Source organism: Schistocerca piceifrons, chromosome 6 (genome assembly GCF_021461385.2).
Source record: "Schistocerca piceifrons isolate TAMUIC-IGC-003096 chromosome 6, iqSchPice1.1, whole genome shotgun sequence".
Lineage (NCBI taxonomy): Eukaryota > Metazoa > Arthropoda > Insecta > Orthoptera > Acrididae > Schistocerca > Schistocerca piceifrons.
Window position 1 is genome coordinate 148410831 of NC_060143.1, and position 15239 is coordinate 148426069.

Here is a 15239-nt window from a genome sequence, read left to right on the forward strand (position 1 = left end):
TGTGCTGCATTCTACGGGGTCATGACAATCGACAAGCTCTCTGTCTGCATGAATGGCCACCGGCACACTGTGGCCACGAAAACCACCTCAATGCTGAGAATGCCATGCAACATGAAGTTCTTCATTTCAATGATTTTTCCACAGCCTGTGCCATCTGGATCCTTACCACTAACTTCTGCTTTTCTGAATTCCACAGGCAGGAACTCTCCCTACAATATATCACGTTTCTGTAACCCTCCTGACTTCCAACTTAATCAGTCACTGTCCTTACCCACCTAGCCCCTTCCCTGTTCCCATTCCAGCACTACACAGCCCTCTATTCCACCAACTCGCCAATAGTCTTTCTATTTCTCTCTTTTTTCACTACCCCCCTCCTGTCACCCTCCCCCGCCAGCCCACCATTTAATCTCCCAACTGCACCTACCTGCCCCGGTATCCTTCCCCCTCACCACCCAGCCTCCTCCGCACCACCTGGCTGACTCTCCTATCATGTGCTGCTGCTTGCAGTCTGGTTTCAGCTGCCAGGGACTGTGGTCATGTGTGCGTGAGTTGGGTTTGCGTGTGTGCATGTATGTTGTCTATTTTCAACAAAGTCCTTGTTGGCCGGAAGCTCACTTTCTGACAGTCTTTTTGGTGTGCCTTTCTGCAACTTAGAATCTCTGCTGTGTGGGAGAGGCAACCATCCTTTTCATAATATTGTTACATTCCATAAAGGATTATGTCTGATAGCTAAGAGAGAGCCAATAGTCAAAGCTCCTACTACAGCTATCAGCCAGAAAAGCTGTGTGAACAGAAAGTACTTCTGCAATTTATAAGGAAACAACACAAGGATTAATCAGTATTATCACAGATATATTCACTACAATGTAAATAAAGAAAACTAAATTGCTACTTTTCATATTAATGCGAACTGTGTTGGAAACATCAGCAATGGTAGTACAATTTTTTTTTTTTTTTTTTTTTTTTTTTTTAATTTCAAGAAATACTGTTCTATGGGACTAATACAGGAAAAAGTGGTGAAAAATGCTATTGCTTGAAACTACTGTGTCACAGTCTATTTCATTCATTCATTTTTAATTCATAAATAATGTTCCAGAATGCAGACACAAAGGAGGTCCTTCAGGAGTGAGGACCGGATCGAGTTACACTCGAACAGGTAGAGACAGCCACTGAAGCCAACTCATTTACGTGTGGTGGTGGTGGTGGTGTTGTTGTTGTTGTTGTTGTTGTTGTTGCCTTCAATCTCATGACTGGTTTAATACAGCTCCCCACTACTCTATCCGGTGCCGGTCTCTGAATAACTCCTGCAATCCACATCCATTCGACCTTGCTTACTGTAGTCACCTCTTCTTCTTCCTCACCAATTTTTAACCTCCATATTTCCCTCCAATAATAAACTGACAATTCCTTGGTGCCTCAGAATATGCCCAATCAACCATTCCCTTCTTTTAGTCAAGTTACACCATAAATTTATTTTCTCCTCAGTTTTATTCAATACCTCCTCATTTTTATGTGATCTACCCATCTAATCTTCAGCATTCTTCTGTAGTGCCACATTTCAAAAACTTTCCTGAAATGCTGGGGCTCTCTTTTTCCTTTCAAAAGACATCTTTTCTTCTATTTATAATCTAAAAGTAACACCACAGTTATCAGCATGAGTCAGTCAGTACTAGTCATGATAAACTGTTAGTATTCAGCTTTTGAGGAAATATAGTTTGACTTATTGAATGATTGCAAAGATTAATTGAAATATGTATGTGTGCACATATGTGTGTGTGTGTGTGTGTGTGTGTGTGTGTGTGTGTGTGTGTGAGGTTGGGGAGGGGGGGGGGGGCTGTGAAGCCAGCACTAGATTTAAATACTTCAACTGAATCACCAGGGGGAGTTAATGCTTTTCAGTGTCCTCATAATTTTTGTGATCTCTCTAACAGTTGATTTGGTGAAACGCGTGTCTGTTCGCAAAGTATCCAATGTCTTTTGATGGTTCAATTTTTGTCTATGTTTTCAGCTATTTTCAGGAAGAATTCGTTAAATTTTGTGGCCAATGATTTGAATTTCAGATCAGCCGCCACACTGTCATTAGTTAGTTGATCATTTAATTAATGAAAAACCATTCCAGTTGGTAATAAGAACTTAAGTCCTTGACTGTTTTCGGCCTTTACACCAGGTCATTTTCACAGAGATCTGAAAAATATGCTGTAAAGAGGCAATGTCAAACAGGTTGTGGGCATCATAACATTCTTATTAGCAACTAGAGCAGATTTTTATTAATTGAACTTACAGTAGCAGAATTAGCACCATCAGAACATGGAGAAACTAATAAAGATCATCATTTGCCTGGCTAAGTTTATTAGTTTCATGCTCAGTATTGTTCCAAATTGTCTTTGCATTGATCTTGGAAATACTTGTGTATGGTCTTTGCTTTTTTGATAATACGGAATCCACGGAGGAATCTATTTCTCCGCAGAATTTTTTAATTCCTTGAATTACTCTACATTCAACTTCTATAGTTCTGAAAATTTCAGAATCCATTTTTTTTATTTTTTTTATCTTGTGGCGACTGATATTATTAAGAACATATTTATTACCAGTCTCTGAGCCAATTTTAAAATGCACCACTATAGCCAATATTTTGTATATTTATAACTAACTTCAAATCTATAGATTATTCTGTACTACAGAAACGTTGCACATTTAACTGAACCAATTCCAGTTTTGTGTGACATTTCAACAGATACCTATTGTACCTAAAGTGTGTGTTAAGATTTGTTTTCTAATTCTATCAAGCACCATAAAGCATTTGAATTGATGTCAAAATTATGCAACTATGTCACTCTCACACTGATACAAACCTCATTCACAATCAATGATTTTGCTTCTGCTGAACACAACATGCTTTTATTAATTGCTGCACACAATTTCGCTACTCAAATACTGCATTAGATTACGGTGTGCATGCAACAATGCATCTATTTCTTGGCAGCTCTGTACACAAAATATTTCATTGCATTTATGATCAGACAATATGTTAAATAAATACTTGAATAATTTAACTGATAAAACACAATTATGTCCTGTTTCCTATAGTCAGATCTTACTGAGATACATACTTTTTAGCTGTAGAATAGATTCATGAAGACTACTAATTATAAAAGCAGAAGACCATACTGAAGTCACAATCCACATTTTCAAACAACCAAATCACAGGAAAATTTGTGTTTTCTTACATAAAGCAAAGAACAACAAAATATAACAACATTGTTTCTACAGAACAAATAAACAAGCTTCATAGCCTGCATAAAACACACACCAACCAGCAAGGTAATATGTCTTATACATCAAACACAGCCTATTTGCCAGTACACGAAGAGGTTAAGATTACAGTCACTGTTGAGAGCGATGGATGTTTGTCTTGAATCAGAAGTTGCCATCATCTTTTTCTGTAAGCTTCTTCATATTTCCCACAAGTGGTCATTTATACACATTGGTATGGGATCTTCTTAGGATTATATGATTTCATCTTCCTGTTATGTAACTTGAAATATCATTGCCTGGACCCATTTAACCATAAATTTCCTCAACATGAATTACTTGCATTTGTAATTTCAACTCATGCATGCACACAGAAACATTACTTCCTTTAAAGAATGGTAAAATTATCTCTTTGTGAAAGAGAAATTATTCCTTCTGGATGTAAAGCTGTTTAAGACATTACTAATACAAATACTGAAGTCTCAAGGTGCTTCACAAAACAAAACTTGGAAGCATCTAATACTGCCGTAATTGTCATGTTCTTCTCCTTTTGTATGGGGGAGGAGTAGGTGCGCTGATCGGACTCGATGACTTGCTGGAACTTACATCATCTGGCTTCAGAGCGCCCCTTGTTGAACGCTTGCTGCTGCTACTACTGCTACCACTACCACCTCCACCAGTGCCACTCCCACTGTTTGCTCCACCACCCCCACCACTGCTACTGTTCCCAACACCACTAGCAATACGTTTTGGGGTATCTTCCTGTCTATGTTCGTGTGAGTCCTTGGAGCGTTCTTTCTTTATGGAAGACGTGGCTGCAGTATCATCCTTGTCTGTATCATCTTTCTTACTCTCCCTTCTTTCTTTTGTGCTTGTTCGGTGTACCTTATGTGACCTGACATCTTTACTCTCCAAAGATTCTACCTTAATTTCTTTCGGTGTTTCCCTAACTTCCTTCTTGTTTTCCTTTTTTCCATCTTTACTGTCTTTACTTTCTCTTCTAAAGTCTTTGTCTTTGCTGATTTTCTTGGGTTCCTTTGTATGTTCCTTGGACTCCCTCTTTATTTCCTTGAATGTGTCTTTGATTTCTTTTCCTTCTTTTTTCACAACAGGTTCCTTTACCTCTTTGTTGTTCACTTCCTTTTTAATCACATCTTTCACAGCTTTTGGCTCTTTCTTGACCTCATTATCAGTGGATGATTGTTCCATACTAGAGCCCGAGTTCACTTTTTCTTCCATCAAATCACCAAACTCTGTTTCAGGAAGACAAAAGTCCTTATCATCATTAGGGAAGGGCAGGTTCTCGGTGTCATCCTTGAAAGATAAAAGGAAGATATGATGAGAAAAGAAACAGTGGCATCAAAAGTATGTACAAAAGAAAATAGCAGAACAAAGTTGCCAACAAAAAATATAAGTAATGTCAATCTTATAAGCAATCTAAAACAACATATTTTCAAACCAAAGTAGAGCACTATTCCAATGATCGGCACTGGCTTTGGACACAAGCATTATTACTTCATATGAAAATGAGAAAATGTCAGGAAATTTTAAGGTACTAGAAAGGAAAGGTTGAAGTTTAACGTGTCACTTACATCACAGCCATTAGAGATAGAGTGTTATCTTAACTGGAGACAGATTGGGGGAGGGCAGTTGCATCTACTGAGAACTCTCTACAGGACCTTTTCCAGCATCACCTCAAATGATTTAGGTATACACAAAGATATCATAATTAAGCAGTCAGTAGGGTGTTTCTCCTTCTGAGAAAACTGATGGCGATTTTTTTCAAAAACCAATGGTTATTGGGGGCTCATTAAAATATTCTGAGAAGAGAATGTGCTGCTTTGAAATTTCCTGGGATTAAAACTGTATGCCACTTGGACTGGACCCAGAAACTTGATACTTATGGATAAGATTAAATGAGCTACCCCGGCATGACTCTCCATCTGTCCTCACAGCTGCTATCTCTCACTCCTACTTTCCATATCTCATGGACACACTCACATACCATGCTGGAACAGGACTGCTGGAAGAAAGAATATTGTGGAGAAATAGCTTAGTCACAGCCTACAATTTTTCTGCAGTATTCTTTCTTCCAGGAGTGTTGTTCCAGCAAGGTACGAAAGACAGTTTCTATAAGGTATGTAAAATAAGACTGATGTCTAGCAGAAGTGAAGCTTTGAGGATGGGTTGTGTGTCTTATTTGGAAATTAAATGGGTTAGAGCCTTGCCCACAGACAGCAAGGTTTTGGATCATAGCCTTAGTGCAGCACACAGCTTTAATTCATATAACATACACCAAGACAAAAAAAGAAAGAAAGAAAGAAAGAAAGATGCAGCATGAAGGAATTATCCACATGAGATGGAAATCAACAAATGTGATCTACATGTACATACAAGCAAACGATTACAATTTTAGAAAAACTGAGTTATTTATTCAAGAGAAAGAGCTTCACAAATTAAGCAAGTCAATAACATGTGAGTCCAGCACTGGCTCCTATGCAAGCAGTTATCCTGCTTGGCATCAATTAGTAGAGTTGTTAGATGTCCTCCTGAAGCATATTGTGCCAAATTCATGAAAATCATGAGATGGTTGGAGGGCCTTGCCCATAATGCTTTACATTTTCTAAATTGGGGAGAGATCCGGCAATCCTGCTGGCCAAGGTCAGGTTTGGCAAGCACAAAGACAAGCAGTAGAAACCTCACCGTGTGCAGGCAGGCATTATCTTACTGAAATGTAAGCCCAGGATGGCTCTCCATGAAGGGGGGAAGGGGTGGAGGTGGAGGGGTCAGGGCATAGAGTGTCACCAACGTACTGCTGTGCTGTAATGATGCCACAGGTGACAACCAAAGGGCCCTTGCTGTAAAAACGAAATGTACATCAGACCATCACTCATTTCTGTATGGTACGTGACAGTCACGTTAGTATCCCACCGCTGTCTGGGATGTCTCCAGACAAGTCTTCAGCCTGGAATGTCATTGAGTGGAGTAAAATAGTCTTCAGTGAGAAGCACCACTTTGAAATGAGTGCTGATGAATAGTAAAGATGTGTCTGGAAATGCCTGACGTGCTTGGAGATGCCCCAGACAGCAGTGGCATACCAACCTGACCATACAGACTGACAACCAGGAGTGATAGTCTGGGGTGCCATTTAGTTTCACAGGAAGATCCCTTTGATGGTCATCCACAGCACCTTCACAGCACAGTGATTTGTCAATGATCTTCTACACTTTTTGTTTATCTTCATAGCAAGCCATCCTGGGGTACATTTCAGCAAGATATTGCCTGCCTGTACATGATGGGAGTTTTTACTGTTTGCCTTTGTGCTTGCCAAAACCCTATCTTTGCCAGAAAGGTCGCCGGATCTCTCCCCAATTGGTCATATTTGGGGTGTTATGTGTAAAGTCCTCCAATCAGCCTGATTTTAATTATCTATTGCACTTATTAGGCAGAATTTGGCATTATATCCCTCAGGAGGGAATCCAACAACTATTATCAATCAATGCCAAGCCAAACTTCTTGCACAAGGGCCAGAGAAGGACCAACACATTATTGACTTGCTTAATCTGTGTAGCTCTTTCCCTTGAATAAATCACCCATTTTTTCCATTTTTTTCTGAAATTGTAATTTGTTTGTCTGTACATGCACATCAATTCTACTGATATCCGTCCCATCTGGATAAATCCTTTGTGATGTGTCAGCTTTTTATATATATTTTTTTATTTTCTTCGAGTTCATCGGCAAAACGAAATCCCATTTATATTTACATCCACACTCTGGCAATCTCACTAATATTAACACTCAATCTTTATCGCATAAAATTAAAAATTATCAACAAATATGTTGTGTTCATTCAGTAATATGAATGCTATTGGATACAGACATGTCCCGTTGCTGGAGAAAGCAACTCCAGATTTTTCCTTAAATATAACTCTTTAGCCACTTTACTTTTTTTCCAGTCAATGGAGTGTTTTTTTTTTTTTTTGGGTTAAGCATAAGTTTCACCCACCTCATCCTAGCAAAGGCTTTCTCCCAAATTAATGAAAATAGCATTAACTCCTTATTCTTTTCAATGTACCTTTCTCCAAGGACTTTGTAAGCCTACAGCATCTCTTGTGACTACCCCTTTTCTGAAACCACATCCTCTTCACCCATGAAGCTATTCAGATTGCTATATATCCTTCTGTTTACCACTCTGAGTAAAACAATGGTCGCATGTGGTGTCAGACTTGAAGTTTTATATTCCTTACATTTTCTTATGTTGTTTTTCTTTTGGAGGGTACCGAGATCGAAGTTGTTAGGCCACTCTCCATTTCAGTATATTCCCGTACTTATTTCTAACAGTTATTCCATTCCTTTTTCATCGAAGGTTTTACATATTTCTGCAGGCAATACAGCAAGCAATGTGTCTTTCCCATTTTTCACCTCCTTATGAGCTAACTCCCACTCACTCAAATAGAATGTTGTTGCCCTACCTACTTCCAGTTCAAACTGCTCTGACTTTTGTCTTCACTGTATTCATATAACAAAGTGACATATTATTTCCATCTCTCCTTTACTTCGTGAGATTCATTAACCATCCTACAATCCTCCATTTCTATCTCCACGACCCTCTTTCATCTCTCCTTTTCGCACATCAACCCCGATGCTTCTTTATAAACTAAGTAATACCTGTCATCTCTAACAAATCATTTGATGTTAATTTCTTCCCAATTCACTTCTATCTAGCTCAACCTATCAGCTTTCTTAATGCTATTATTTATGGTCTTATACAGTATTTATAATTTTCACTTCCTTCTTTCCTCTACTTTACAAATCATTTTGTCTGTTATCCATACTTTCCCCATTCTCTCTAGGTTTTATTCATAGCACTTGTTCCAATAACTCTTTAAAGTTTTTCAGTCAATCAAAAATATTGCCTGGCTCACTGATTCTCAGTTTTCCCGTAAGTAATCTTTTACTTCAGGTTTTCCCTCTTTCTTTATTGTTTGTAAATTTAATGTTACCCTCTTTGTACCTTCCTAGACCATCTTTAGAATAATATGTAGCTTTCCAATAGCTAGATTGTGTTCTGAGCAGATATCTGCTCCTTGGTAACTTTTAGCATTTCTCAAGCTATTCGTAGACCTCTGTTGGTTTCATAAACAGTCATTGAGTTTTGATTTCCAAGTTTACCTCCTACTTGTGTGGTGCTCTAACAAGGTGCCTCCTACCATGATATTGTTCCTTTTATAGAAGTTTACTAACACCTATCCTTTGTTGTTCCTCCAGCCACTACTGTCACTCCAGAAGAAATTTGCCCTATCTCTTCCCTCGCACACAACTGCATTTGTGTTTCCCATAACTATTATGTATGCTCCTATTTCCTCCTCTTCCATTACTTTCCCTATCTACTCATAGCACTCCTCTAACTCTTTGTCAGGATGTCAATTAGCTTTCAGTCTTTCATTTACACTCAAACTCTTATGACATTTCCATTTATTTTCTTGACTATTAGTATTCCAACTCTTATAAGAGCCAGCTCTCTTATAAGTAGCAAAACTTACTCTCTCCACCAGTTCCCCACCTTGCTTCACTCATACCAAGTACAACCCGTTTGATTTGTGCATTTCACTTTTTTTTATTATTATTTGCCTTGTTCTAGAAGTGTCAGCACATTCCATGTTCCAACCATTATGGTTTTTCCTTTCCTTCCTTTTCCTCTACCCCCCCCCCCCCCCCGCCCCTTTTTCACTCTCAGTATACAGCCTTGGTAAATTCCCCTCTGGGAGATCTGAGTAAGTGGAAAATTTAACTCTGGAATCTTTTACACAAAGGTTCATGTTATGTACGTCTAATAAAGTAGTGTGGCAACTTCTCACTTCTTTCCACATAGGCAGGAAGAGTGCTCCAGCTAGGTTCTGATGCTCATTCTGGGTCAGATGCTGTTTGCAGTCACCCACTCTAGATAAGACACTGCAATTCTTGCAATCCTGCAATGCTCTACACTTACATGTATGTCTATACTTCACAAGTCATTTTATGGTGAGTGGTGGGGGTTATTTGGGTGCCAATGACACTTCCCCCTCTGCTGTTGCAGTTGTGAACTGTCTACTCAAAAAATGATTGTTTGTAAGCCTTTATAAGAGCTCAAATATCTCTATAATCTTGGCTGCATGGTCTTCTTCAAGATATGTAGGAGGAAGCAACACATTGTTTGACTCTTCCACAAATTTTAACAGTAATGTACAATGTGTCTTTTGCAGAATCTGCCACAGGAGTTGGCTGAGCATCCCTGTGACTTTTTCTTGCTTACTAAACAAACCTGTGAAAAAACACACTGGTTGTCTTAAGATATTTTCTATTTCTTCTATCAGCGCTGTTTGGTAAGGGTCCCTGCCTGACAAGCAATACTTAAGTACTGTTTGAATGCACATTTTATACGCTACCTACACATGACTCCCAATTTGGCATCTGCCCTCCCTGCAATCGTTCCACCTGAAATCACTCTAAACTCATACACCCACATATTTAATTGATGTGACAGCTTCCAGTGACTGTTCAGTAATTGTGTAATCACGCAATAATGTGTAATCCTGCCTCTTCATGTCCAATACATTACATTTGGTTATACTGAAGGTCAACTGGTAATCCCTGTGTTACGCATCAATCCTCCACGCTCTTCCTACATTTCACCACAATTTTTCAGCACCGTGACTTCTCTGTACATAACAGCATCACCTGATAATAACATTGTGGAGCTTCCCATGTTATGTACTACATTATTTCTACATATTGTGAATAGTAATGGTCCCGTCACACGTCCCTAGGGTGCACTCAACATACTTTTAAATCTGTAGATTGCTCTCCATTAAGAATGCTGCTTCCTTTGCCCTGTCAACAATACAATACTGTTAAAGCAATGAAAAGTTCTTGGAGAATGGTTCTTTGGTCTGAAGATGAACACTTGCTGGTCAAAGCTGGTTATGGCACTGAAAATGCTACTTGATTGTGCCATCTAAAAATATACAAAACTAATACAACAGATGGTTCAGAAGCCCACTCATGCTGCAACTACATCAGATCTAATGACAAATACACCTGACCTCTTTAAGATGTCTGCTTGGAAACTAGTAGTAATGACCACGAGGCAGCTGTGACTAAAAGATGAAGACATTGTTACATGTTCTTCAAACTAGACAAAGAGGCAATAACGTCATAACTCAATTACGAAGTTAAAACATTCAGGTCTCACCAGGAACATTTAGAGTGAGTGTGGTAGGAGTTTAAGTTTAGAAGAACAGGTGACCACGCACTGGATACATACCTGTATGTGTCTAGTGGAACAGTTTTGTGATGGAAGGGACAGTCCATTGTATACAATCTCTGTAAAGATACTTCTAGGGACACAGTGGCTACTGCACAACACGTGTAAAACAAAGCATAAGAGTATAAACAGGGAAATGCTAACCAAAATGCATCTGGCTGTCAGAAGGGTAATGCATGGAGCCTTCAACAACTATAATAGAAGAAGCATATTGAAAGACTTCTCTTGAAGCCCAAATAAATTCTGGTTAAATGTAAAGGGCATCAGTGATACCAAAGTTAATGTCAAGACAGTCACTTATAACACAGGAACTGAAACTGAGGAAAGCAAAGCAAATGCAAAAGTACTAAACTTTGTTTTAAAGTGTTTCTTCACAAAGAAAAATCACGAAGTGTACCACAGTTTAACTCTATCAGAGTAACAAAGAAGAGTGAGACAGATAGTGTCATTGGCACTGAGAAACAGCTGAAGTTGCCAAAGCTGAACAAAATTCAAGCTTGATGGAAACCCTATCACATTCTACACCGAATTTGCACCTGCAGGTGAGTAGCCCCTCTTAAAAATAGTATACCATAGATCTCTTTAACTAAAAACTTTTCCCATTATTTGGAAGAAAGAGCAGGTCACACCTGTCTGTAACGTCAGCAGAAGTGATCCACAAAACTACTATCCCATACCATTGACAATCATCTGTTGTAGACTTTTACACCGTATGATGAGCTCAAATGGGTATTTGAATATAATTACTTCCTCCATTCCAAGCATCAAGGATTTGAAAACACTGACAATGTGAAAACCAGCCTGCACCATTCTTACGTGACATACTGAAAGCCTTTAATCAAAGCAGTCTGTAGATGTAGTATTTCTTGATTTCCGGAAAGCATTTAACTCAGTAAAACACCAACCGTTACTGAAAAAATTATGATCAATCGGGGTAGCAAGTAAAATTTGTGAGTGGATTGTGGATTTCTTTGTCAGGAGAATGTGGCAAGTTATCTTGGATGGAGAGCCAGCAACTAATGCAAAAGTAACTTTCAGTATGCCCAAGGGACCATTCATGTTCATGTGGTATGTTAGTGACTAGGCAGACAATATTAATAGTCAACTCAGATTTTGTGTGGATGAAGCAGTTATCTACAAGGAAGTACTGTCTGAAAAAAGCTACACAAATATTTAGTCAGACTTCAGAACATTCTGCAGTGATGCAATGAGTGGCAATTTTCTTCAAACATTAAAAGTAAGAAATGTAAAATTTTCCAGCTGACAAAACAAAATGTAACTTATCATCTGTTGACTACAATGAGTCACAACTGGAACCTGTCAAGTAATACAAATACATGCATGTAACAGTTTGAGAAGATATAAAGCAGAACATTCACACAGCTCAGTGGTACGTAAACCAAGTGCCAGACCTCAGTTCATTGGCAGGATACTGCGAAAATACGATCAATCTACAAAGGAGATTGCTTACAAAACACTCACATGACCCAGCCTAGGCTTTTGCTCAAGTGTACGGGACACACAATAAATAGGACTGACGGGAGAGTTTGGATCTATACAAAGAAGGATGGCAGGAAAGGTCACAGGTTTGTGAGGGCCATCTCTGAGATGGTGGAAAACCTGAACTGGCGCAGACTTGGAAGACAAATCCAGCCTGTGAAAACCTACATACAAAGTTTAAATGTAATAGGAAGAAACCTTTTAATACAGTAATGGCTTCTCATTGGCTATAGAATAATGACAACTGTGTCCTACAACCTCTCTTCAGTTTATTCTGCAAGTGGCCTCTATGACCAATCTACAGCAGTAGTTCTCTGTAAGATCTGACGTTATCTAACAATTACATCATATATTACATTTTGAAGTTAGGCAGTGCCAGTCAGTTAATTTTCACGAAGTTAATCACTGGTTGAATTGACAAACACCAAAAACAACATGGCGACAACAACGAAATGTTCTTGGCAATTTAAAAGTCTAAGCTATAGATCAGTCTGTCACCGCAACCAGGTATTTTTAGTATCACATTTGTTGGCTTTGCCAACTCACAATTAAACTATTATTTTCCAGTCTAAACTATACCTCACGCTAAGCTACAGATCAATGTGTCACCACAACCTGTTTTCTTTTGCTATAACATTTACTGGCTTCATCAGCAAACAACAAAACTATGAATATGTGCACCAAAAGGTGATGGGACAGCAGCCATTGACATTACATCACTGGCCAAAACTGATGACAAGTACCAAAAATTTCTTCTTGACCCCTGCATTGTTATCTGTGACCCAGAGGACATTATTCACTGTAAAATCTCTGATAAAACGTTCAGTGCTGCACGAGTCCACTAATAGCATGTTGAACTATCTATACTGACTCAGCATGACAGTAACCATCTCTATAATGTTTACGTGATGTGCAAATACTTGTACATGCTCAGACATGGAGCTTGGTGTCACACAGACTATAATCTATGAGATTTTAAGAGACTTTGTCCCTTACTGTATTCACTGTAAAGTACACTGAATAATGTTTGTAGACATACTGAATAACTACTGCAGAAAGACAGTGATTACGCAATACACCAGAAGAACTATTCTCTAAAATCTCAATTTATACTGTGGACAGACTGAAATTGATGACTGATTACAAAGTTCAGATCTTAACAATAATCATCTTCAGACTGACATAGCATGCCATTCGACATCTTACGGCACATGAAAAAACATGCATTGTGAAAGAAAACTACTTTTTCTGATGGGGGATATTTTCTCAACATATGCATTATTACGTGTTACATTTGCTGCTATGTCAGTTTTTGATCTGGAGACTGTTGTTAATAGATAAAAGTAGTAACAGTGAATGAATAAGATTAAAAAGAAAACTGATAAGAAATATTTAATGCCCTCCATGCATTTTTCATAATAGATGTACTGTATCAGCACCAACATACTGACAGGAGATTTACCTGTTTTGTAATAAACCTTTACTGATTTTGCATTTCAATTTCATTTATTTGTTACGAAAATTGAGTTAAATGTCATGCAAACATAGGCATTGGGGTGTGTCACAGATCACCTGGTATTGCAACTTTTATTTCATATTCACAGTCCTTAGCTTTGCCAACTATCAACTAAATTCTATCTTACACAACATAGCCTAGACCTCAAGCTAAGCTATAGATCAGTCTGCAGTACAACAACCAAGGTCTGGAATTCCTCTTCCATGATTAGCAGTACATAACAAAACCTCAATCATATATGTTCACAAGATTTCACCGATAGAAGATTTGGCAGAGCTCTCTCTCTCAAAACGCGCACACACACACACACACACACACACACACGAACGTATAATATGAGAGAGAGAGAGAGAGAGAGAGAGAGAGAGAGAGAGAGAGAGAGATTGAGAGAGAGAGAGAGAGAGAGAGAGAGAGATTCTATTGCTATTTGGTTCATATCAAATAAGCACACATACCAAGGCCTGCATGTCATACATTGTGTCCAAATGATCCCATATAACTTTTGATGAAACGTCTTTATTCAGAGCATTTCTGAACTTCTCAAGGATGCAAGCCATCTGGAAGTGCTTGTTAACACCTGAATAATACACAAAATGAATTAACTGAAAGCCGGAGCAGTGTAATTTGCCTAAGTTACAGTACTATCATTCATTAAAAAAGCGTATGGTTGCCAAACGACAAAATTATACAATTCCATTTCAATTGTTTACATATGTTTAGGTTAGGGAGAATAGATACGTTGAAGACTGGGAAGGATGAAAACTACTCACCAACGGGTTTGTGGCCAATCATAGCATAAAATAACTGCACTTCTGTTTCAACATTCCATTCTATCTGCTCGGAAACTTCTTCTTTGTCTTTCACCACCATTTTTAATGCACTATCCGGCACTACAACACCAGCCTTCTGCTGCGAATCGAATTTTGTATCGAAAGTACAATACTCGATTTAAAAAAGACAAACCTCGAACGCCAATTCAAATTTCACAGAAGACACCTGTAATATACGGCCAGCCGGCAGGTAAGTTTCATTTTAAATATTACTTTTCCTATACTATTAGGATAATAATGACGAAGAATATCCGTGAGTACCCGATGACGTTTTTCAGTGCATCTGGATTATGTGCTTAATCGTGCAATCGAAAAATACAACACTGTTTATATTAAATAGTCAGTCACACGTGCATACCTTTACCTTGCAGGTGGTTCTTACCAACACCGTGCATCAAAATACCACAAACGAAGATAAAAGGGTGTAGCTATTGTAATTTCAGTGCGATTATTAGGATAGTTGTCTGCAGTAGCGTCTTGTATAACTTTCAGGATAATTGTTATTTTATTGTTGATTTTACTGTCTTGAAATATTTGCCCATCAATGTTTTGACATTCAGTGAAATAGTGTTGGAGAAAGGCAGGAAGCTTTATATTGTTTATTTTTGCAGCCTAGAGCCATGGAGCGATTATTTGAACGTAAAATAGGATATTTGTGTATGCTCTGCTGATCTGTCAATAACTATTCCAGATTATGTGAACGTGTCATTGCAGAGACGTAATCTGTAACACTTTTTGAGTTGGTTTCCAAGATTCGTTGAGCACACGTCGACGAAAGATGCGAAATAGCGTCCATTATACCATATGTCATTTCATAGTTTTGCTCGTGTACGAAACT

General features: G+C 38.4%; 1 protein-coding gene across 2 annotated transcripts; it reads right to left on the reverse strand.

Moving 5' to 3' along the window:
* Positions 1–979: 979 nt before the first annotated feature.
* LOC124802841 (chromatin modification-related protein EAF7) lies at positions 980–14770 on the reverse strand. 2 transcript variants are annotated; one of them, XM_047263860.1, is made up of 4 exons: positions 14663–14770; positions 14342–14567; positions 14027–14148; positions 980–4566 (listed from the first exon to the last, which is right to left on the reverse strand). In XM_047263860.1, the coding sequence occupies exons 2-4, from the start codon at positions 14439–14441 to the stop codon at positions 3787–3789; spliced, it is 1002 nt and encodes a 333-aa protein (XP_047119816.1). In that variant the 5' UTR covers positions 14442–14567; positions 14663–14770; the 3' UTR covers positions 980–3786. The 2 variants fall into 2 exon arrangements, with proteins under 2 accessions (XP_047119816.1, XP_047119815.1); XM_047263859.1 differs by having other exon boundaries at positions 14342–14738.
* Positions 14771–15239: the final 469 nt, after the last annotated feature.